Source organism: Rhinatrema bivittatum, chromosome 5 (assembly GCF_901001135.1).
Source record: "Rhinatrema bivittatum chromosome 5, aRhiBiv1.1, whole genome shotgun sequence".
NCBI classification, from domain to species: Eukaryota; Metazoa; Chordata; class Amphibia; order Gymnophiona; family Rhinatrematidae; genus Rhinatrema; species Rhinatrema bivittatum.
The window spans coordinates 215,506,203-215,532,299 of NC_042619.1; the positions used below are offsets into that span (position 1 = coordinate 215,506,203).

The following is a 26,097-nucleotide window of genomic DNA, read 5'->3' on the forward strand; positions in this document are numbered from 1 at the left end:
ACCAGGGTCCGCTCCTGATTCTAGAACCTGGGGAAATAGCCACCAGTCTATATCTGAGATCACAGACAGAGTCATGACGACCTGTAGCTATATTGGGGGATTGTATAGAGACCACTGTGCCCTAGAGTCCCCATTGCAGCTATCACATGTGAAGGCTGGTGTGTGGAATGACATATGGCCGCCGCCATATGGCCTAGAATGGTAAGTATTTGACGAGCAGGGGGGTGAAACTGGTTCCGTAAAACATGAGCAAGATTACAGATTCTGTGTTTATCCTCCTATAAACTGAAGGACTCAAGTGGAATGTAGATTGGACTACTCGTAGCTTATTAAGAATCCTAGATTCTCTAGGCATGTTATGGTCCATATGAGGTGTGAGTGGAGTATTTTGGATTTCAAGGACACTAGAAGCCAATCGTCTAGACAGGGAAAGCAAATGTTGCTTACCTGTAACAGGTTTTCTCACAGGACAGCAGGATGTCAGTCCTCACATATTGGTGACATCATCAGGATGGAGCCCATTCACGGAAAACTTCTGTCAAAGTTTCCAGAACTTTGACTGGCCCCTACTTGGCATGCCCAGCATGGCACTAACCCTGCAGTCAGCAGGGGTCCCCCTTCAGTCTTATTTGAAAGGTACAGGCAGTGCCAAAAAATAAAACAACAAAACATTATGAACCCAACACCGCGGGGTGGCGGGCGGGTTTCGTGAGGACTAACATCCTGCTGTCCTGTGAGAACACCTGTTACAGGTAAGCAACATTTGCTTTCTCACAGGACAAGCAGGATGGTAGTCCTCACATATGGGTGAGTCCTGAGCTGAGGATGTCCGAATATGCACCAAATGTATCCAATGGCGTGCAACAGGCACAACAACTGGGGTGGAATTTGGTAGAGGGCATCCTGAACCCCACCGGGCAGGCGGAAGGGTATAGGTACGTCACATTGGAAATAAGTTACACAGGACAGACTGGCCGAAGATGGAATCTTGTCTTCCGGCTTTGTCCAAGCAATAGTGGGCTGCGAAAGTGTGGAGAGAACTCCAGGTGGCAGCCCTGAAAATGTCAGGAAGCGGCACCGATCGTATGTGTACCCCTGAAGTCGCCATGGCCCTCACAGAGTGTGCTTTGACACGGTCTTGAAAAGGAATGCCTGCTTGCTGATAGCAAAGAGATATGCAGTCCGCCAGCCAGGAGGAGAGAGTCTGCTTACCCACAGGTTGCCCTAATTTATTGGGAAAGAGACGAATAACTGAGTACTCTTCCTGTGGGCAACTGTACGGTCTAAGTAGAACGCTAGAGCCAGTTTACAGTCAAGGGTATGCAGAGTCTGTTCCCCTGGACTGGAATGGGGCCTGGGAAAGAAGGTAGGTAGTATGATGGATTGATTAATGTGAAACTCCAAAACTACCTTGGGTAAAAATTTAGGGTGAGTGCAGAGTACCGCCCGGTCCTGCAGGAGTTTAGTGTAAGGCGGATAAGTAACTAGGGCCTGTAACTCACTAACCCTGCGAGCTGAAGTGATAGCCAAAAGGAAAATCACTTTCCATGTGAGATATTTTAGGTCACAGGAGTGAAGAGTCTCGAATGGTGGTTTCATGAGCCGACCAAGAACCAGATTAAGATCCCAAGAAGGGGCCAGAGGACGTAAAGGTGGCTTGATATGGAGCAAGCCCTTTAAAAAGCGTGTTACGAGGGGTTGTACTGATATAGGAACATCCCCGACACCTTTATGGAAGGCGGCTACCGCACTGACATGCATTCTGATTGAAGACATAATCCAAAAACCCTGTGATTGGACAGGAAAAGGGATCAAGGGACTGCGAAGTGCACCATGATGTGTACCTTTTCCATTTATAGGAATAAGATTTTCTTGTGGAAGGCTTTCGCGAAGCAATCAGGACAAGAGAAACCGAATCTGAAAGGTTAAGTGGTTGAAGGATGAACCTTTCAACATCCATGCCGTCAGGGACAAGGCCCGAAGATTGGGATGGCATAGGCATCCGTCGTTTTGAGTGATCAGATGCGGGTCCACTCCCAAGGGAATGTGCCTGCGGATGGAGAGATCCTGGAGTATAGGAAACCGCACTTGGCGTGGCCAGTGAGGTGCTATCAGGATCATGGTTCCCTTGTCCTGACGTAGCTTCACGAGAGTCTTCGAAAGAAGAGGAAGCGGAGGGAATGCACAGAGCAGACCGGTTGCCCACAAGAGGAAGAATGCATCTCTGGGCTGAGAGCGCTCGCTCCGAATGAGGGAGCAGTAGTTGTCCACTTTGTGGTTCTGAGGGGACGCAAAGAGGTCTGTCTGGGGGTATCCCCATTGGCGAAAGATTGAGGTCGCTACCGAGGGGTTGAGAGACCACTTGTGTGGCTGGAAAACACGACTCAGTTTGTCTGCCAAGACACTGTCCACTCCCGGCAAGTAGGTGGCCCTGAGGTACATCGAGTGGGAGAGCGCTTCCGACCAAATCTGCGCAGCTTCCTGACACAGAAGGAAGGAGCCTGTGCCTCCCTGCTTGTTGATGTACCACATGGCCACCTGGTTGTCCGTCTGAATCAGGATGACGTGATTTGACAGGTGTTCCTGAAAAGCCCTGAGAGCATATCGCATTGCTTGAAGTTCTAGGAAGTTTATTTGATGTTTGGCTTCCCCTGGAGACCAAGACCCTTGTGTCTGTAGACTGTCCTCGTGGGCTTCCCACCCGAGGTTGGAAGCGTCGGTGGTGAGAACGAGTTGAGGATCTGGCACTTGAAAGGGCAGACCCTGGAGGAGATTGTTGTGATTTGTCCACCAGGCGAGAAACAGACGAAGTGAGTCAGTGATGTGGACAATGGTCGACAGAGGCTGAACAGCTTGAATCCATTGTGACCTCAGAGTCCAATGCATGAGTCTCATAGCCAGGCGGGCCATTGGTGTGACATTGACTGAGGACGCCATGTGTCCTAAAAGGACGAGGAATTGGCGAGCTGTTGCTGTGTACTGAGACTGCAACTGGTGAGCGAGAGACACGAGGGTTAGCGCTCGTTGTTGAGGGAGAAAGACTTTTTGCCTGCAAGGTGTCCAAGTCTGCCCCAATGAACGACAAGGTTTGAGATGGGTCTAAATAGGATTTTTCGTAATTGATGAGAAATCCTAGAGAAATTAGAGTGTGTAGGGTCAAATGAAGGGACGACCGAGCGGCTTGCTGGGTTGGAGCCCTGATTAACCAATGGTCCAGATAGGGGTAGATGTGAACACCTTCTTTCCTGAGAAAAGCTGCGACAACCACAAGACATTTGGTAAAGACTCGTGGTGCCGAAGCTAGGCCGAACAGAAGCACGCGGTATTGATAGTGCTTTGGGCCTACTAAAAACCTGAGGTACTTGCAATGAGCTGAAGTTATCGCAATGTGTGTGTATGCGTCCTGAAGTTCCAGAGAGCAGAGCCAGTCTCCTCTTTGCAGAAGAGGTAGAAGAGAGCCCAAGGTTAACATCTTCAACTTTTCTCGCTGTAGGTACTTGTTGAGAGCACATAGGTCCAGAATTGGACGAACTCCCCCGGATGTTTTGGGGATCAAAAAGTACTGGGAATAGAACCCTAGGCCTTGCTGCGAGAGTGGGACGGGTTCTATTGCTCTTAACTGGAGAAGAAGGGAAACCTCCTGCTCCGAAGGACAGAATGGTCGGATACTCTCCATGCTTGCAGAGGTGGTGAGTCCGGTGGAAGAGCAAGAAAGTTTAGGTGGTAACCCTGAGCAATGATTGCTAGCACCCATTGGTCGGTTGTGATTGATTGCCACATGCCGTGAAAGTGGCACAATCGACCTCCCACTGGTATGCTTGGCAGAGGAATCAGGCTGCTGCTCTCCAAGTGAAAGTCAAAAACCTGAAGCAGGCCCCGGCTGGGGAGCTGTTTGCGGCTTTTGCTTTCGGGCCTGGCGAGGCTGAGGTTTTTGAGAAGGCCTCGTAGTTCGGGACCTTGCTGGTGGAGGATAGTACTTCCTTGGACGGAAGCATGACTTCTTAGAGTCCTTCCTAAAGGGCTGTCTTGAGGGGAAGTCGAAAGGTATCGATGAGAGCTGGTTAAGGGTCTCATGATGGTCCTTTAATTCAGCCACTATTTGCTGGATCTGTTCACCAAACAGATTGTCTCCTACACATGGTAGGTCAGATAGCCTGTCTTGTACTTCTGGACGAAAGTCAGAAGATTTGAGCCAGGCCCATCGTCTTGCCAAAATGGCAGCTGCAGACACTCTAGTAGAGGTGTCGAAGATATCGTAAGCTGTTCTTATCTCATGCTTTCCTGCCTCAAACCCCTTGTTGACAAGGATTTGAAGCTGGTCTTGGAATTGTTCAGGCAGGGTTTCAGAGAAGTCCTTATCTGTTTGAAGATGACCCTATTGTATTGGGTCATATACAGCTGGTAAGCAGCAATTCTGGAGATGAGCATGGCCCCTTGGAACACTCGCCGACCAATATTGTCTAGGAACTTGTGTTCCTTAACAGGAGGGGTAGATGAGTGAGGCTTCGTCCTTTTTGCTTTCTTTTGGGCCGATTCCACCACCACTGAGTGGTGGTCGAGCTGAGATTTTTGAAAGCCGGGGCTGACTGCACTAAATAGGTAGTGTCAGCTTTTCTATGGACTGGGGCAATGGATCCAGGGTTTTCCCTGTTCTTTTTGAGGTCAAGAAGAACTTGATGAATGGGAATAGAAGTGATCACTTTAGGGGCATCCAGGAACTGGAGCAACTCCATCATCTGGTGCCTATCATCCTGCTCCATCTGAAGCTGAAAAGGGACCAATTTAGACATTTCCTTCACAAAATTAATGAAAGAAAGGTCCTCTGGAGGAGAACACTTTCTACTTTCAGTAGGAGAGGGAGGTGAAGGTAAGTCATTGGTGTCTGAAGAAGTATCACCACCCAAGGTGTTATAAGGATCAGCAGACTGACCTGTAGGACAAGAAGGGGGCTGGATATCTGAAGGCCCCGGCCGAGGCTCCAAGAAAATCGAAGGAATCGCCGGGGGGCACTGTGGACGGCCTGGAGGGCATCGGTGCCAGTATCGAAGGCGCCGATGTACATATCGCCCCCAATGAATGAATCGGTGGCGAGGGACGAATTGGCATCGATGGCTGAGGCAAAACTCCCGAAGGAGGGATGCGGAACGGTGTTTCTCCTCCCAATGAAGCTGTCAACGGGGAGCGCACCAGAGCCATCGGAGACCCGGGAACCACCGGTGGAAGGGCGGTTATGAGCGCCTCCATCCGGGATAGCAGCGGTGCCTGGAATCGGGTCGATGATTGGTTCCACAATCGGTGCCGGTGTCTGTGCTGAAGGCACCTGGAGTCGTTGCATCGCCTTATCGATGGCCTCCTGGACCAGCCGGTCCAGTTCTTCCTGGAGACCTGGAGCAAGCAGCTCCGGCTCAGTGACAGAAGAGGGAGGCGGCGGCACAGTCAGAGGGACCACTTTTACAGGCGGAATCGCAACTCCCAAACCCCAATCGGGTGAGGGTGGCCTCGATGCCCCGGTCGCAGGAATGGTTGGTGCCGTTCCTGGACGAGGTTTCTTCGATGGTGGCTCGGACCATGGCGAGGTCAATGATTTCACTCCCTCTATGGTCCGAGTTTTACGATGCCGATGTTTCTCCCTACGATCCCCTTGATCCTGAGGGGAACGGGCGCCGATGGCCGTGAAGACGTCGATGGCGGATCGTCACCGAACAGTGGTCGATGCTGGTGCGACGTCGACGGTGACTGTTCCGATGACGTCGATGCGATGGATGGCGTCCGGGTGTGAGCACGGAAGAGGAGTCCCATCTTCTCCATCCTTGCCTTGCGACCGTTGGGTGTCATGAGGGCACATTTGGTGCAAGTCAGGACATCATGCTCCCGGCCTAAACACATTACACAGACGCCATGAGGGTCTGTAATAGACATGGTGCGAGTACAGTCCGGGCACCAGCGGAACCCTGACACAATGGCCATAGAAAAAAATTGAGCCGCGGGACGGACGACGGCCAGTAGGCTGCAAGGGCCAAACTCAACGGTAATAGATGGAAAACTGTCAAAAAACTTACCGGAGTACCGCGGCTAGAGAGAAGTTAGAGGAGGGACCCCTGTGGGGCAATTTAATGTTAGTTAATTCCGTGAGGAAAATTCCTGTCAGGAATCTCCACAGAGCTCCTAAACCGCGAGGCTACTGCAGCGCGGAAAAAAGAAGACTGAAGGGGGACCCCTGCTGGCTGCAGGGTTAGTGCCATGCTGGGCATGCCCAGTAGGGGCCAGTCAAAGTTCAGGAAACTTTGATAGAAGTTTTCCGTGATTGGGCTCCATCCTGATGATGTCACCCATATGCGAGGAATACCATCCTGCTTGTCCTGTGAGAAATATATATATATTTTTTTTTTTTAATTATTATTTATTTATTTACATTTATTGAGATTTTTTAATCGCCTAACTCAAAAGGCCTAGGCAATGATCAACTTTACATAATCATAAAAAACAGTCAATAATCTTAAAATGAATAAAAACAAACTAAGAAGAATAAACCTGTTACAACTCACAAACCGAAAAAATTAAAATAAGTAAAACAACCAATTCATAAATAATAAAATAAACAGGTAACCAGTGAAGCTCAACTAAGGCTGAAGTAATATGATCGCACCTTCTCAAGCCTGAAATTAGTCTAGCTGCTGAATTTAAGAATAACTAAAGAACGAAGTGAAGAAGAGGAGATCCCCAGATATACAATAGTCGATGATAGGAAAAAATGGAGTCTTGCCAACTATACTTTCTCTAATCTTCTAATAGGAAAGAGGGTAATGATTTATATGGACAATCACGTGGCCATGTTTTACTTAAACAAATAAGGCGGGTCTGGTTCCAGGATACTTTGCAAAGAAGAGGTGCTGATCCTAGAATGGGCACTAGACCACCAGAGTTGCAGGTGACCTACCTCCAGGTATCAGGAGGGCTTTGTATCAAGAAGTGGCAAACATCCCTGTTCAGGAAGTGGGGAATACCCTGCATGGACCTCTTTGCAACAGAGTGCAACACAAACTGCCAGGTTTGTACGAAAATCAGAAGGGTGAAGGAGCTTTTTAGATCAGAGAGAACTCAGAGTCTGTAAAATCATTGTGAAATGACATGTTTAATCTGGGGACAAGAAGATGAGGTGTTATCAAGAATGACACATAAGCTTTTTGTTTGGGCTTTGATGGCAAAGATGGAATTCTCAAGAGTTATAGGCAAATCTTGTACAGATACATGGGCTATTAAATAGCAATGAATTCAGTTTTTGCCATATTGAGAGCAAGTTTATTAAAGTTTAACCATTTTTTATGGTTGAAAATCAGATGTTGAGTAATTCTTGTGTTTCCTGCCATATGGATCTAATTCGAAGTACAAACTGTATATCATTTGCATAAAGTTTGTAACAGTCTGTGAGAGTAGCCAAAATTTTGCAGATGGGGCAAGATAAATATTAAACAAGATGGCCAAGAGAGTCAAGCCATGTGGAACCCCAGTTTTGACAGACGAATCTGAGAAGGAATTCTGGAATTTTACAGAATGAGAATGGTCAAAAACATAGAAAGAAAACCTTTTAAGAACATATCCTGAAATACCACATTCCTGCCGACAATAAAGAAATATGTTGTGTTTTACGGTGTCGAAAGCAGCGGATATGTCGAGGGAAATTAGAATGAATTGTTGACCATTGTCTAAGGCCTCTTCTGAGGAAATCTGTAAGAGATAGTAACAAAATCTCTGTGCTAAGAGAACGTCGAAATCCATATTGGTGGGGGATCTAAAACCTCAGGCTTCTCAAGATGATCAGTGAGCTGAGTTAAAACAGCGGATTCAAGAAGCTTTGTAAGGTGAGGTAAGGAAGAGATGGGGCGGTAGTTATTAAGATCCATGGGATGAAGTAATGATTTCTTTAAGAGTGGTCACACAATAGCTTTCTTGAGGGTGATGGAACATTAATTAATCTGTCTTTGGCTGAAGGCAGTTTGGCAAACCAAGGAGCTAACATTTCTAGAAGATTTAAAGAGGGAAGCTGAACACTGGAAAAGTGGACAGATAGTGTCATTCAGACTAGCTATAAAATTCTCGACCTCAAGACTGGAAACAACCTCAAATTTATCCCAAGTGAATAGAGTTAGAGGAAGGTTCTGAGTACCAATTTGGAATCTCGGGGGACAGCGAAGCGCTGGAATGAATCACCATTTTGGATTCAGTCTGTCTGAGCTTCTCTAAGCCACAGTGTTGTGGTTTGGCCGTCATCTGTATTGTGGTAATCCTCTGAGTTCCAAAAAAAGCAAAGAAACGGGGGGAAAAAAATAAAAATAATTATCTCTGGAGGGAGGGAATGCAGAGCTCAGCAAGAACATGTCTTACCCTCCACCACTGTCATGTAACATCTCCATTCACTGAGAATTAAGTCTAAAGCAGCTCCCCCTCATTTCCAGATTAGTTGCTCCATGATGTTTATAGCACTTAAAAATTGTATCTCCCTTGCACGCCCCAATGAGACATTCAACTAATACTGGGGTAACAAATCCCCATTACTGTGTTGCCAAAAAGCACAGTTGCTTACCTGTAACAGGTGTTCTCCTAGGTCAGCAGAATGCTAGTCCTCACAGATGGGTGACATCATCAGATGGATCCAGACACAGAAAACATTTGTCAAAGTTTCCAGAAGCTTTGACTGGCACATTGAGCATGCCCAGCATGCCGTTATCTGCGCGTCTACGCTACATCCCCCTTCAGTCTTGTAACATAGCAAAAGACAAGCAAAAAAGTAAAACAAGAGAACAGAACCCTACTCCAAAGGGAGGTGTGTGGGTTCCTGAGGATTAACATCCTGCTGTCCAAGGAGAACACCTGTTACAGTTAAGCAACTGCTCTTTCTCCTAGGACAAGCAAGATGGTAGTCCTCACAGATGGGTGAATGCCAAGCTCCAGGCTGTTCCCGGTAACAATCAAGATCAACAGGTACCGAACAAGGTGCCAATGGGCACAACAACTGAAGTACTTTTGCACGGTAGGGAGATAGCCTGGTCCTCAAGTAAGGGGCCCTAGGTAGGAATAGTTGGGTTTACATCTGAAAGAGATTGTACAGGACAGATTAGCCGAATTTACCATCTTTTCGACTATCCTTGTCCAAGAAGCAATGGGCGGTGGACGTATGTAGGGAGCTCCACGTCACAGCCTGCAAGTTTCAGCAATGGGGACCACCCGTAAGTGGGCCACCAATGCCGCCATGATCCTCATAGAGTGAACTTTAACTCTGGTTTCTAGCTGAAAACCCGATTGTGCATAGCAGAATGAAATGCAATTCGAGAACCAGTTAAGTAAGTTCTGTTTACCACCCACCGTGACTCCCAGTCTAGTTGTATCAAAAGATATGAACAGCTGGGTGAACTGTCTATAGCCTGCTGAGCATTCTAAGTAGAAGGCCTGGGCTCTCTTGCAATCCAATGTATGCAAAGCCCGTTCCCCCTGATGGGAATGGGGCCTCGGGAAAAAAGGAGGGTAACACAATGAATTGATTAAGGAGAGAATCAGTCACGACTTTAGGCAGGAACTTGGGATGAATACTCAGGACCACACAGTCATGAAAGAATTTCGTGTAAGGTGGTTACATCACTAAGGCCTGAAGCTCGCTGACCCTACGAACCGAAGTAACCGCCACGAGGAATAGGACCTTTCAGGTGAGGAATTTCAGCTCACAGATGCACATAGGCTCAAAGAGAGGATGCATGAGCTGCACCAGCACAATGTTGAAGATCCCAGGAAACCACGGGGGGCTGCAGAGGCGGCTTTAGTTGCAGCAGGCCCCGCTTAAAGCAACCTATGACAGGCTGGACTGAGATGGTTGTGCCTGCAACACCCCGATGGTAAGTACTAATAAGGATCAGATGGACTCTGACCAAGGTGATTTTAAGCCTGGCCTTGGAAAGGTGCCACAAGTAGTCCAAGAATCTGGGAAGTGGACATGTAAATGAATCAAATCCATTCCCCACTCACCACACCGAGAACCTCTTTCACTTCAACGTGCAAGACTTCATGATGGAAGGCTTCCTGGAAGCTACCAACACCTGGGTGACATTTTCTGAGAGATCCAGGGGCTGAAGGACTAGGCACTCAACATCCAAGCTGTCAAGGCTAACGCCTGGAGGTTCAGATTCAGAGTGCCCTGATTCTGTGCTATCAAAACAGGCACAGTCCCTAGGCTGATGGGATCCCTGATCGACAGGTCCTGAAGGAGAGGAAACCCGACCTGCCTGGGCCAGTGCGGTGCTACTAGGATCATGGTCCCCTGGTCCTCCTGGAGCTTCAGGAGAGTTTTCATGAGAAGCAGAAGAGGGGAGTATATGTACAAGAGACCCGTGCCCTAAGGAAGGGTGAAAGCATCAGAGCGCGGACTGCCATCCATTCTGAACAGGGAGCAAAAATTGTTCATTTTGCAATTGAACAGGGAGGCGAACTGGTCCACATACAGTGCTCCCCACAGGCAGAACCTGAAAGTGGCAGAAGATTCAGGCTGCCACTTTCAGATCCAGTGACCACTCGTGCGGTTGAAAAGAGTAACTGAGATGGTCTGCCAGCACGTTCAGTCCCCCAGGCAGGTAAATTGCTCACAGAGACATCCCTTGCGAAAGAGACCAGGACCAGATTTGCACAGCCTCCTGGCAGAAGTGGAACAACCCCATGCCTCCCTGCTTGTTGATGCACCACATTGCAACCTGATTGTCCATTCAGATCAGGACTGTTTTGTGGAACAAGTGATCTCAGAATGCCCAAACTGCGTAACGAATTACCCGAAGCTCCAAGAAGTTTAACTGACACAGAGCTTCCTCAGCAGTCCATAGACTCTGATGTGGGCCCCCCCAGGCCTGGCAGAAGGCATCAGTCGTAAGCACTATTTGAGGTGAGGCAGCCTGGAAGGGGATTTGCCCACTCCAGGTTGGAGAGATTCTCCCACCAGGATACAGACGCCTCAGAGGAGGCATGATGGAGACATGGGCCTCGAGGTCGTGGGATGCTTGCTGCCATTGGGACCGCAACATCCATTGTGCCCTATGCATGCAGACGTGGGTTAACGGGGTAACATGAACAAAAGCTGCCATGTGACCCAACAAGCAAAGCAGTAGGCGAGCATTCATGCACTGTTGCTCACGAAGTCTGCCAGCAAAGATAGGGCAAGGGCCCGATCGCGGAGCAAGAATGCTTTTCGAGCTGTGTCTAGCCTGGCTCCTATAAAGTCCAGCTAGGGAGACGGGCAGAGGTGGGATTTTGAGTATTTGATAACAAACCCCAGAGACTGCAGCATCCGCATGGTGAGGGCCAAAGAATCCAGCACTCCTGCTTGGGAATCGCTTTTGACCAGCCAGTCATCAAGATAAGGGAAGACGTGCACTGCGCAGTGTCTGCGATGCGCTGCCACCACTGCCAAGCATTTGGTGAAGACACAAGGGGCTGAGGCCAATCCAAATAGCAGCACTCTGAATTGGTAATGCGCCTTCCCCAACATTAAGTGCAGATACTTCCTGTCTCCGCGGAAGATTGCGATGTGAGCGTAGGCATCCTTGAGATCGAGAGAGCAGAGCCAGTCCCCTTTTTTGAGCAGGCAGATCAGAGTACCCAGAGAAACCATTTTGAACTTTTCCTTTTTGAAGAATTTGTTCAAAGCCCTGAGATCGAGAATGGGGCGCAAGCCTCCAGTTCTCTAGGGTATCAGGAAATACCTCAAATAGAACCCTTGACCCTACTGGTGATGGGGGGATGGGTTCTAATGCTCCCGCTATTAGGAGGGCGGAGAGCTCTGCGAGAAGTATGTCCTGTTGGGCAGACAAATCCCAAAATGGACATGGGGGAGAGTCCTCCAGGATTTCTCTGAAGTTCAGTCGATACCCCTGACGAACAAGTGAGGACCCATCGGGCCGAGGTAATGATCGACCAATGATAGGCAAAGCAGAGAAATCTGCCTCCCACTGGGGGATCGGGTGGCAGGGGTACGACATGCTGACTCATGCTCCCTTGCCTGTTGGGGGGCCGGCTGGGGTCTAGGAGTTCTCTGTTGATGGGAGCAGCCCCTCGAAGCAGTACAGGGTGTGCAAGTCCGAAAAGCAGGGGAATGATATTTCCACTGCCTATAGAAAGACCTCCTAGAACTAGATCGGGAAGGTTTCCATACAGAGGATGACAGGCCCGAAGCAGTGGCTGCTGAAGGGTTTCATTGTGATCCTTCAATTGGGCTACCGCGCCCCTGACCTTGTCCCCAAAAAGATTCTCTGCTGTATAGGTAGATCAGCAAACTTCTCCTGGACTTTTGGCTGTAGGTCAGAAGCACGGAGCATCCTATGGGCACTGATGTCCAAAGCAGCCACCCTGGCAGCAGTCTCGAAGACATTGCAGGCGGATCTCACCTCATGTTTTCCCGCTTCAAGACATTGGTGCTTGATAACAGACAACGAATCCTGCTGCTGTTGCGGGAGACACTCCACACGTTCTTGAACCTGTTTCCATAGGTTCCAATTGTACTGGGTCATGTATAATTGGTAAGAGACTATCCAGGCGATAAGCATAGCGCCCTGAAAAACCTTCCTAGCCAAGACATCAAGCTCCCTATGCTCTCGCCCCGGAGGGGCTGAGGCATAGGTGCGGGAGCATTTGGCCCATTTCAGAGAGGACTCCACTACCACAGGCTGGTGGGGGAGATGGCGCCTCTCGAAGCCCTAGGCATGTTGTATCAAATAGGTGGCATCTGCCTTCCTATTGATTGGGGCAATGAATATCGGGTACTCACACATCTGAAGGAGGTGGTCCTTAAAAATATTGTGGATGAGAACAGCCACTAACTCCTTTGGGGCATCGATAAATTGGAGGACCTCCAATATCTTATGCCACACATCCTCCTCCGTGAGAAGCTGAAAGGGGATGGCCTTGGCTATGGTCCATACAAAGGAGAGATCCTCTGGGGGAGACTGACGCCTTTCCTCTGGGGGCAAAGTCTCAGAGAGAGGATAGTCAGATCTCTCTGAGGAAGTCTCAGAAGAGTCATCTCCCCATGGATCATAGGGGAGATGACTGCTTGCTGAGGTCCCCATGGGGCCTACATGGGTGAGGTCTGTGCAAATCCTCAGACCTAGGCACAGAGGGCCTCAAGGGAACTGAAGGCACCGGTGGTTGGTGTTCATTGGTGGCCACTGGGGAACAGAGGGTCCCCTTGGGCATGGTTGCATCAGGACGGCTCCAAGGAGGACATCCAGATGCTCGAGCAGGGGCACTAAGATGGATGGCATGGGCTCCGGCACCGGAATGGAGGCTGATGGCAGGGGCAGTTCAGTGCTCCATAGGGCTTGGAGCACTGCACACTACACCCTGCAGTCCAACTCCTCCTGGAAGTCCTGCAAGGACAGGACTACTGGAGGGGAATGAGGCATCACCAGCACTTCCTCAGAGCTCTGAGGAGGCACAGTGCCTGGCACTGGTATTGGTGGGGAATGCCTAGGACTCCCAGGCCTATAAGAGAGTGAGGCCTCCTCACCACAGAGTCGCTTTGGTGGGGGCATGGCAGCCGCTGGTGCTACCCCGAGACTGGTGCCTGTTTCCTGGATCTCCCTCAATGCTTGGCCCAGTCTTTCCCTGGTGCCAAGGAAGCTGAGGATCCAGATGTACTTGAAAGTGGAGAGACCATGGAGGAGCAGAGTCTCCACTGTCTTTAGATGATGCCACTGGGGGTGTAGAAAGGGAAAGCGTATGCAGTGGCTCCCCTCGACCCCGAGGCGTTGATACTTCCAACGCAGGCGTAGATGGGGCAGACGTTTTGGAACCAAAAAGGTTTCTCCATTTTATCAAGACATGCACGACGGCCCTTGGGGGTCATCTGGTCGCACGGCTGACACCCTCAGACGTTGTGTGATGTCCCCAGGCAGAATATACAAACCTCATGCGGATCCGTGATAGACATGGTCCGTGGGCACTGGGGGCACCGGTGAAAACCGGATGATGCAAAGGAAAAAAAACAACCGGCGAGCTATCAACAGCCAGCAGGCCAACGAGAAGCGACGTACCAAGAAACGACCACAGAAAAGGCCTAGTGCGCCGGGAAGGGGACACTGTCTGGAGAAGGGGGAGCCGGCGTTTGGATGGAGAACCACTGGGAAAAATAAGAAGCACTCAAGAGCTGAGCTCCATAACCATGAGACAAATGCACTGCGAAAAGAAGAAACTGAAGGGGGACCTTGCGCAGATAGCGGCATGCTGGGCATGCTCAGTGTGTCAAAGCTTCTAGAAACTTTGACAAAAGTTTTCTGTGCCGGGCTCCATCTGATGATGTCACCCATCTGTGAGGACTACCATCTGCTTTTCCTAGGAGAATTAGCCTGTCTAATCTGTAAGCATTTCAGTCCATTAAATCATTCTGTTTAGGAAGGTAAGCGTACACCTGTTATATTCTTCCTGTCTCACATGGAAATTCTATACATAGACATTTGAGTGCAATTTGTTTCATGTTGAATTTTTATCTTATCTTTAATATTTAACGTCATCTCACCTTAATTTGCTCTATCCTATCATTTCAATACATTTTATACTCTGGTATCAGTGTCCTATTGTCTATACATGTTCCACTAGGCCTCTAAGATGATTATGTCTATCTTAATTTAGTGCTATTTAGAACATTCTAATTCTCCAATCTTAAATATTAGACACCTGGTAATGGCAAACAGACAAGTAAATCTATGTTTTGCATCTCCAACCAGAACCTGCTTATTACCAGTTGATTCAGGTAATTCTGAAGTATTCATAATGGTCTGTTCTTCATTTAAATATTCTGAGCTTCCTCAGCTTTTACTATCTCCTCTCTATCGGAAAATGCTGACTTCTATTTTAACAGTATCCATTGAAAATAGCTCAATCTGAACCTTGTGCTCCTCAGCAACTGTCTACTTTCCCCAATAACCTAATTTAAAAGCTGCTATATCTCCTTTTTAATTGATAGAGAAGAAGAGTAGGGGAGGGAGGATAGGAGGAAACAGAGGAATGCAGAGGTGGGGAAAAGACTGAGAATAGAGGACTGCACCTGTAATAGGTGCACTCAATCATTTACTCGAGTCAGTCCAACATATCTCAAAATAAATTACAGGGGGGGGGGGGGGGGGGGGGAGGATGCAGTAAGCCACAGTATATGGCGAGTAAGCCCTAGAAGATTTTTCAAATCAATGGCTATGTTGCTTGTTCTAAGACCACAATTCAAGATTTCTTAAAATATACATATACAATTAAACGTGAATTAAATGGTCCAATTAGCCTTCTAAATAAACCGTCTTAAGAAAGTCCAATAAATCACTCAATAAGGCTTTGTTTTAAACCATTGACCATTTCCATCTGTTACCTCAGACAGGTCTGCTAACCAAGGTAAAATCAAAATGTGCCATTTATATTGTTATTTAAATGTTGTTCCTTGCTTGGAAGATAATAGTAAACAGACAAGTAATAAATATAAATAAATTAAAGCAAGCACAATTTTTTAGGACAACCCTTCAGCTTCTTACCTGATTCTGTTGAAGGGGAGGCTGGGACTGTCCATCAGGAGCCTGGCCCTGGCTTTCATTCCCTCCTACTGGAGAGCCACGGGTCGTGGCTGTCATACTCGACACAGGGCAGATCTTTGCAATTTTGTCTGCTTATGTAGTTGTCGTGATAGAAGAAATTATAGTCCCCTTAATAAATAAAAAGTACCAGCATATGCCTGTTTTATGAAGCTCCACCTCAAGCACAGACCATTTTGCAGAGACCATTGCATAACCTGGGGAGAGGGGGGGGGGGGGGAAAAAAAACCAGCACAATTGAAATTTACAGACCCAACAGATATCATATCCAACATTTACTTACCATGAAAATCATGAACATTTAGACAGGGACAAATTCCTATGAATTTTAGTTACTACATAGTTACTAATGAACAAGGCTAGATTAAAAACCTTTTCTAGCTAAACAAGCAGGTTCATCAGTGAAATGCATGTTGGCTAGGTATTATCTTCAAGATGGTACCGGTACTTGTCTGCTCTTATATTTCATATTGTTTAGGTCAGCGGTTTTTTTGTTCCTTTGGACATCCAGCTTAATCAGTACTGTCCTCTACTGCAGTGATTCTTGGACTTTCATGGCTACTGTACTTTTTCAAGAATTTGAGATGTGTTGTGTACCCACCATGTCACAAAAGTTCTAAATTCACCAAAAGCTATAATTACAGCTCAGTGTGATATGTGGGCCTGTTTTTTCAATTGGTATTTAACTGCCAAACAAGAAGCATATACATCAGATGCTGATGCTGCAGAATTCAGAGTCAAGCACCAAGTGAGTTAGTGCAGTAGAGCCAAGATAGCTGGAGAGCATATTTCTTGTGGTGCTTTGTTTCTTCTCAACAAATTGGAAACAGCCTAAAACCTGGGGGGAAAATGGGAACAGCAGCAGCAGGGGGGAGGGTATGTTAGATAGCCCAAGTTTACATTAGTAATTTTAAGGAGACTGGGGGATGAATCTTAAAGGAGACACTTCTCTATTGACCTCATTTCTCTCTACATTTAAAAAAAAAAAAAGGTTTATCATGTATTCTAGTTAGGAGTGCTGATTGCTGTTGACAAGATCACCAGGAGCAATGAGATTGGCTCATCCTATGCAGTAGGCTGATAGCTCTGTCTTGCAGTTTGGGCTCCTCTCTCATACAGCAGTACGTGGACTATCTGTGTGCCCACTGACAGGTTTCTAAGTACCTCTAGTTAAGAAATACTATTCTACTGGTCTATAGTTCCATGAAACTTCATTCACAACTACTCAGGGATTATTCCACATTTTAAAGCCTCCCCTCCCCAACTGCAGTTCTAAGAAAGGGGCCACAAACTATAGTTCTCTCTGGAACATAGTAAAGTGCATTCCAAGTCTAGCCACTAGCAGTAACATAGTAAAGGACCAATCCAGTCTGGTTTTCTACCATATCAGTAGATGAGCATACTACTCATATGGTAGAAAATCCATGGTAGAAATTCCCCATGCCTAAATCAAAACACCTAAACAAATCAATGCCACTAATGCAGCGATTGGAAAATACTGATAATCAATCTGGAACTGCTGCTCAATCGCTGAAACGTAAACAAGTTGAAAACTTAAATGCCTATTTGTGAATTATTTATTAGAACTGGTATTTAGCAACAATTTATGACACCTACTCTGTATTCAGTGTATGCTAGTATGATTAAATGATTTATGTAATAATTTTTAAAAAGTGTTAAGGAGTGGAGGGAAAGTTTCATATAAACTCATTGGTGTCTCGGCACCACGGTTATGTGGTGGTATAATCATTAACTGACCCCCTCCTCCTGTGTGCGATTTTTTTCTATAAAAGAATTTTTTTCACCTATGTAAACTCTTCCGTGAAACTTAATTATAAAGCCATAACAGTGCTGTATTTAAAGAGCAAAAATGCTCTGCTTTTAAAATGTTATGGAGTAAAGTTCAGACTTCCCTTTATGATGTTGGTATGCGCTGTCCAGTTTCCAACAAAGGTCCCGACACAGTCGATCAGTGTTTCAGACTATAAGTCTTTCCTCAAGGGTATGAAACATTATAGAGCTGCCAACTTGCTGGGAATCTGGATGAACTCCATGCGATGTAAGCCTCTGGTGAACTTGAGGTATACGACTCTTGACGGAGTGGCTCTCACTCCGTCACCGGAAGAGTGACGGAGTGAGAGCCACTCCGTCAAGAGTCGTATACCTCAAGTTCACCAGAGGCTTACATCGCATGGAGTTCATCCAGATTCCCAGCAAGTTGGCAGCTCTATAATGTTTCATACCCCTGAGGAAAGACTTATAGTCTGAAACACTGATCGACTGTGTCGGGACCTTTGTTGGAAACTGGACAGCGCATACCAACATCATAAAGGGAAGTCTGAACTTTACTCCATAACATTTTAAAAGCAGAGCATTTTTGCTCTTTAAATACAGCACTGTTATGGCTTTATAATTAAGTTTCACGGAAGAGTTTACATAGGTGAAAAAAATTCTTTTATAGAAAAAAATCGCACACAGGAGGAGGGGGTCAGTTAATGATTATACCACCACATAACCGTGGTGCCGAGACACCAATGAGTTTATATGAAACTTTCCCTCCACTCCTTAACACTTTTTAAAAATTATTACATAAATCATTTAATCATACTAGCATACACTGAATACAGAGTAGGTGTCATAAATTGTTGCTAAATACCAGTTCTAATAAATAATTCACAAATAGGCATTTAAATCAAAACACCAGCATCTTCCCCATATGTCCCATCTAATCACACAACCCTGTTCTGATCACTGCCTTCCACAACTGACCTGAGCACATCCCTCTCTCATTTCTTCTACCTGTTAAATCCATCACACACAGCATGTCCCAAGTTTTTTGTTTTTTTTTTAATTCTATTACAGTTTTGCTTTCCACTATCTCTGCTGGTGGACTGTTCCAGGCAGCAACCACTACCTCAGTTAAGTAATATTTTACCATGCAACTTTGCATCACAATCCCTTGTCCTTGAATTCTGTCATTGTGGGAAATTTCACCTTCCCATACTTTACTGAACAGCCATCAAATATTTGAAAGTTTCTATCGTCACCCCATTCCCACCATTCCTCCAGCAAGTATATTGTACAGATCGTAAGCCATTGTAAGACTTGTGTTACAGGCCTTAAACATGGGCCCATGCCAGATGCCTGGAGTAGCCAGGTGTGGCACACATGGTCACTGCTCCACCCCCCATCCCCTCGTACTGCATGTAGGGTATGCTAAGATAGAAATATTGGTTTTGCTGAGGCTAAGGTCTTTACACCCAAAAAGGGTTGATGTGGTCTCAATCTTCTGCCCAGGTCTGTGGATTTGGGGGGGGGGGGGGGGGGTGTTGGGCAACACCTGTTAATACCGAATCACTGCGACCAAGAATAGTATTCATTTTATTACTCCTTTCTTGAATCACCTCTATCTTTCTCAGTGTCCCAGTGACAGTGCAGCCTCCAGAAATGAAAATAATGGTCAAGAAAGACAAGTGACCTACACAGCAGCAATACCACCTTCTTATTCCCAATACCATCTCTATTTATACATCCAAGCACACAGTTAGCTTTCGCAGTTGCAGAATTTTACAGCTTTTCCCATTGAAGTTTATTTTCCAAACCCTTTACCATTCTTTCAGTTTTGTAATTTTTTTTATGTCCCCTTTCATTTTTCCAACACATCCACTCTATACTGATTGTAGTATCATCTACAGACAAACATATTTTCCCCAAATATCTCCGCAATATCACTACCACAGATAACTGAAATGAAGCAGTCTCAGGATCACTGGGGAACCCAATTGATCACTTGGCCTTTAGTAGTGTGGCCTCCATTAACTGCCACCCTCTGCATCCTACTGCTCAAGCAGTTCCTCTCCCAGTTTACAACCAATTCATTCTCTCATATACTTTCCAATTTGCTTAGCAGTCTTTTCTGCAGAACCGTATACTAGGGAAAGTGACGACATACCAGCCGATGGCTGCCTAAACATTCAGCTCCCGCTGCAAACATCATCCTCATTCATATAAAGGCAAAAACGGATGGAAGCGATATAATTTGTAAGAAGACTACAACCTCTAACACTGGGGATGGCCGTGAGGAAGAAGCAAGTGGGTTTGCAGCAGCTCTCCTTCACTAACACAATGAGTGAGCCGACAGGGCCTGGTGCAACCAAGGGAGGCATGGAGAAGATTGAAGCAGGCCCAGAAGGCAGTCATGATGCACTTTGGGCCTGAGATACAGAAACTCATGAAGGCCAATTTTCAAAAATGGTTCAGAAAACTGCGACAAGACATAAGTATAAAGAAGGAAATACTGGAAACACTGTCTGACCTCTGGAAAGATACCACAGAGCTGAGAAAAAGAGTGGAGGGAAGACAAATTGGTTCTGCAATGACTTGAGGATGCTCTCTCAAAATGCAAGTCAGATTCTGCTGGCATGGAAAAAGAGAAAAGGGAGCTAAGTGAAAGAATCAAAGACCTGGAAAACAAGTCCAGACAGATAAATTTACAATGTTGTGGAATACCGGAGGGTCCCGAATTCAGAGATTGCAACCAGGTAATACACAACATATGCACATTAATATTAAGTCAAGATGAAGAGATGGCAAATCTTCCCCCAACTGAGCTTGAGCGAGTACACTGATTGCTCAGACAGCCCTGGGGTAATTTCTCACGTGACAACCATTTGCTTCCACAAGCTTATCTTAAAAGATTTTTAAACTTGCCAGGCAGATGGGATCAATCCTGTGGAAGGATATTAAGATCAAAGTGTTTCAGGACTTGTTCGTTATAACGATAAGGAAAATAGTAGCTATTGTGCGAAGACAGCCCATAAAATATTGTTGGCTATTTCCTTTCAGCTTTTTTTTTTTTTTTTACCATAGATGGGAAATCGAGATCCTGTACGCCAGACAAAGCTAAGATGGCGCTGGCTGATTTGATTTCAATCTCCAGAAACTCAGTCAAGGCAAAGCAAATGTTGTTTACCTGTAACAGGTATTCTCACAGGACAGCAGGATGTTAGTCCTCACATATGGGTGACATCACAGGATGGAGCCCTATCACGGAACACTTTTGTCAAAGTTTCCAGAACTTTAACTGGCCCCTACTGGGCATGCCCAGCATGGCACTAACCCTGCAGCCAGCAGGGGTCCCCCTTCAGTCTTGTTTGAAAGCTACAGGCAGTGCCAAAACATCGGCATCGACATCGCAAGTCTCGGACCATCGAGGGACCTGTTGTGAGTTCCTTCGTGCCCTGTGTGAGTCTAACCCCCCACTCACACAGGGCACGAAGGAACTCAAACAACAGGAATACAGTGGGCTCTGGTAAAATTAGACCTGTGATGCAGAGACATACACTGCATCAAGTGCAACAAGCACAAAAGCCTTCTCTGTATCAAATACTGAAGAAGTTCTTGAGAAAAAGATTGAAGTGTTAACTGAAAAAGAAGAAGAAACCCAATGCATACAGAAATTCCAGATCAGTAACCAAAGGAAAAAGCTCATTGTGCTGGATGAATCTGTCATCAGAGGCACTAATCCTTTCCTATGCACAAATGCCAAGGGAAAGGGAGAAGTGAATAACAAAACTCAACTAAAGAGGTCACAAAAGGAGTCCAGGAACAGCAGTAACCTGAACAAGGAAAGCTGGAAAGCTATGAGCACAAATGCTCGTAGTTTGGGCAATAAACCCCAGATCTGCAAGCCCTTATGGTGGAGGCGGACTTGGACGTTGTTGCTGTCACGGAGACGTGGTTCACGCAATCTCATGATTGGGATATGGCAATACCGGGCTATAGCTTGTTAAAGGACAGAAAGGATGGGAAAGGGGGAGGAGTGGCTCTTTGTATCAGAAACTATATTCAAGCATCTGAGCTGCAAGGAAGATGGGGCAAAGAAGAAGTACTATGGGCCAACCTAAAAAATGAGGCATCCATTTTTATTGGAGTGGTTTACAGGCCTCCAAACCAAAAGGAAGAGCTTGACAGAGATCTAGTTGAAGACATCCAAAAGATGGGGAAGAAGGGAGAAGTGGTGATCTTTGGAGACTTTAATTTGCCGGATGTAGACTGGAGAATCCCATCTGCAGAATCTAACAATAGTAGAGAAATAGTAGATGCCCTCTAAGGAGCTTTGTTCAAACAAAGGTAATGGAACCCAAGAGAGAAGGAGCTATACTAGATTTAGTGCTCACTAATGGAGATAATGTCTCTGATGTTCAGGTGGGCACCCACCTCAGCACCAGTGATCATCAAACGGTATGGCTTAATATCACAAAAAGGAAACTGAGAAGAAGCACACGGACCAAAGTTTTGCAGTTCAAAAACACAAACTTTGATGAAATGGGGAAATACCTGGAGGAAGAATTAGTAGGCTTGGAGAACGAGAGAGAAGTGGAGCAACAGTGGACCAAACTTAAAGGAATACTTACCATGGCAACTAATCTATATGTTAGAAATGTAAAGAAAAGCAAAAGAAGAATGAAACTTATCTGGTTCTCAAAGGAGGTGGCTGACAAAATAAAGGCTAAAAGAACAGCGTTCAAGAAATATAAAGGATCCCAAAGGGAGGAACACAAAGAAGAATATCTGGTGGAATTGAAGGAGACAAAGAAAAGAATCAAGACGGCAAAAAGTTAAGCGGAAGAAAGGATTGCCAAAGAGGTAAAGAGAGGTGACAAAATATTTTTCAGATACATCAGTGAAAGGAGAAAAGTTCAAAGTGGTATAGTGAAACTGAAAGGTGAGAAGGATCAATGTATGGAGAGAGATGAAGAAATGGCAGAAATATTAAACGAATACTTCAGTTCTGTGTTCAGTAAAGAGGACCCCGGAGAAGGACCGTCGCTAGTTAACAAGAAATTGGAGGGAAATGAAGTAGATGAAACTCCATTTACAGTAGAGAATGTATGGGAAGAGCTGGGGAAACTGAAAATGGACAAAGCCATGGGGCCTGATTAGGTTCATCCCAGGATACTGAGGGAGCTCAGAGATGTGCTGGCAGGTCCGCTGTGTGACCTGTTCAATAAATCCCTAGAAACGGGAGTGGTGCCGAGTGATTGGAGAAGAGTGGTGGTGGTCCCGCTTCACAAGAGTGGGAACAGAGAAGAGGCTGGTAACTACAGACTGGTTAGCCTCAACTCGGTGGTGGGAAAAGTAATGGAGTCGCTGTTGAAAGAAAGAATAGTGAACTATCTACAGTCGGGAGAATTGCTGGACCAGAGGCAGCATGGATTCACCAGCGGAAGATCCTGTCAGACAAATCTGATTGACTTTTTCGACTGGGTAACCAAGGAATTGGATCGAGAAAGAGCGCTCAATGTCATATACTTGGACTTCAGCAAAGCTTTTGACACGGTCCCGCACAGAAGACTAGTGAATAAAATGAGAAACTTAGGAGTGAGTGCCAAGGTGGTGGCCAGGATTACAAACTGGTTGAGGGACAGAAGACAATGTGTAGTAGTTAATGGAACTTACTCTGAAGAGAGAGCTGTGTTGAGCGGAGTGCCGCAGGGATTGGTGTTGGGACCAGTCCTGTTCAATATCTTTGTGAGCGACATTGCGGATGGGATAGAAGGTAAGGCTTGTCTTTTTGTGGATGAGACTAAGATCTGCAACAGAGTGGACATGCCGGAAGGAGTGGAAAGAATGAGACAGGACCTATGGAAACGGGAAGAGTGGTCGAAGATATGGCAGCTAAAATTCAACGCCAAGAAGTGAAGAGTCATGCATATGGGGTGTGAAAATCCAAAAGAACTGTAGTCGATGGGGGGAGAAGGGCTGATGTGCACGGAACAGGAAAAAGACCTGGGGGTGATAGTGTAATGACCTGAAGTCCGCGAAACAATGTGACAAGGCGATAGCTAAAGCCAGAAGAATGCTGGGCTGCATAGAGAGAGGAATACAGAGTAAGAAAAGGCATGTGATTATCCCCTTGTACAGGTCCTTGGTGAGGCCTCACCTGGAGTGCTGTGTTCAGCTCTGGAGACCATATCTCCGAAGGGACAGAGACAGGATGGAGGCGGTACAGAGAAGGGCGACCAAAAAGGTGGAGGGTCTTCATTAAATGACTTATGAGGGGAGATTGAAGAATCTAAATATGTACACCCTGGAGGAAAGGAGGAGCAGAGGTGATATGATACAGACTTTCAGATACTTGAAAGGTTTTAACGATCCAAAGACAAAGGAAAATTGGTTCTTAACTGCTAATTTTCGTTCCTGTAGTACCATGGATCAGTCCAGACCCTGGGTTATGTCACCAATCCAGCAGAGGCAGGCAGAGAAAACATTCTAATGACTCTGACGTATACCCTGGGGCACCACCTGCAATCAATCAGTATTGACCAGTATCAAAGCAGAAATTTAACTACTAACATATTAAACTAACTATCTAAACAGGAGAACGAATTTCCAACTCACAAATCCTAAATGGAAGCAGAATCCCAAAAAAAAAAAAATCTTGGGAATAAACAAGAAAATATTAAGAAAAATAGACAGCATGTAAAGGCGGTTTAATCACCCAAACAGTGAACGAGCGGACTTTCCGAAAAGATAAATATAATACACAGACAAAAAGGGTGGGCATCTGGACTGATCCATGGTACTACAGGAACGAAAATTAGCAGGTAAGAACAAATTTTCCTTTCCCTGTACGTACCTGAATCAGTCCAGACCCTGGGATGTACCAGAGCTGATTCAATTAGGGTGGGACCCAGAGAGTCCCGCTCGGAGAACACTCTCTCCGAAGGCTGCCGAACTTGGAGCGTGAACATCCAAGCGGTAATGACGAGCAAAAGTATGCAACAATTTCCAAGTCGCTGCTTTACAAATCTCCTGAGGAAAAACTAACTGACATTCTGCCCAAGAGGTAGCCTGTGACCTAGTAGAATGAGCTCTCAACCCTTCAGGAAGGTCACGACGAGCTAGAAGATAAGCTGAAGAAATGGCCACAAGAAACACCACCTTCAATGTGAGATCCTTCAAAGTCGCATGATTAAGGGGTTCAAAGGGAGCTGAACACAGAGCCCTAAGAACCAAATTCAAACTCCAAGCAGGACAAGGATTCCGAAATGGAGGACGTAGATGTTGCGCACCTTTGAGAAAACGCGCTACATACGAATGAGCAGCCAAGGATAATCCCTGAACCTTACCACGAAAACATCCAAGTGCTGCCACTTGTACCCGCAAGGAACTACAGGACAAACCCTTGGCTAATCCATCTTGTAAAAAAGATAAAATATTGGATACAGAAGAGTGAACTGGATCTACTTGATGCTCATTACACCAAGATTCAAAAACCTTCCACACCCTTGCATAAACCAAAGATGTAGAAGGTTTTCTAGAACGCAATAAAGTAGTCACTACAGCATCTGAATAACCTTTATTCTTTAACAGACGCCTCTCAAAAGCCATGCCTGCTAGAGAGAAGCGTTCGACCTCTTCCAAACAAACCAGACCCTGAGACAGAAGGCATGGAAGATCTTGAAATCGAAGGGGGATCATCCAGTGCTAGTCTGACCAGGTCCGCGAACCACAGACGGCGTGGCCACTCCGGAGCCACTAAGACAATGTCGACTTGTTGAACTTCTATCTGACGCAGAACCTTACCGATCAGAGGCCAGGGAGGGAACACGTAGAGAAGAACATCCCTTGGCCAAGGAAGTACCAGAGCATCTACTCCTTCCGCTCCTCTTTCCCTCCTGCGGCTGAAGAACCGAGGGGCTTTGGCATTCTGAAATGTGGCCATGAGATCCATTGCCGGAGTGGACCATCTGTTGCATATCATTTGATAGGCTTCCTCGCACAGTTCCCACTCGCCTGGGTCGAGATGATGCAGACTGAGAAAGTCGGATTGAATGTTGTCCACCCCGGCAATGTGTGAGGCTGTGATGCTGAGCAGATGTTGCTCCGCCCAGGCGATCAGCTGTTGTGCTTCCTGAGCTACCAGGAAGCTTCGGGTTCCTCCCTGACAGTTGATGTACGCTACCGTGGTCGCATTGTCGGAAAGAACCCGTACCGACTTCCCACAAAGGAGAGGTTGAAGAGCGATTAAGGCTAAACAAACCGTTCTGGTCTCTAAAAGATTGATCGACCACTGCGCTTCCTCTTCGGACCACTGACCCTGAACAGATGTATTCTGACATACCGCTCCCCAGCCTGAAAGACTGGCGTCGGTAGTGACCACAGTCCATTCCGGAATCTCTAGCGGTACACGTTGTTGCAGATTCGCTGTCTGTAACCACCAATCTAGACTGGAACGAGCCGTCTCTGTAAGAGGAAGAGGAAGGTGGTAAAGTTCCGAAACCGGATTCCAGCGTGAAAGCAATGCAGACTGAAGTGGTTTCATGTGCGCAAAGGCCCAGGGAACCAACTCCAGAGTAGAGGTCATTGAACCTAAAACTAGCAAGTAATACCGCACACAAGGAATAGGAATAGACTGTAAGTCTCGAATTTGTGATTGAAGCTTGAGAAGGCGATGCTCCGGAAGGAACACTATCCCTTGAAGAGTGTC

The 26,097-nt window shown here is 46.4% G+C and overlaps 1 protein-coding gene across 1 annotated transcript in view; it reads right to left on the reverse strand.

Moving 5' to 3' along the window:
* The window catches only part of USP9X (ubiquitin specific peptidase 9 X-linked), a 723,495-nt gene that overhangs the window by 620,652 nt on the left and 76,746 nt on the right, over positions 1–26,097 (reverse strand). The window contains 1 exon segment of the mRNA XM_029603145.1: positions 15,546–15,799. Within this exon segment, the coding sequence (XP_029459005.1) occupies positions 15,546–15,641 (96 nt within the window). The 5' untranslated portion in view covers positions 15,642–15,799.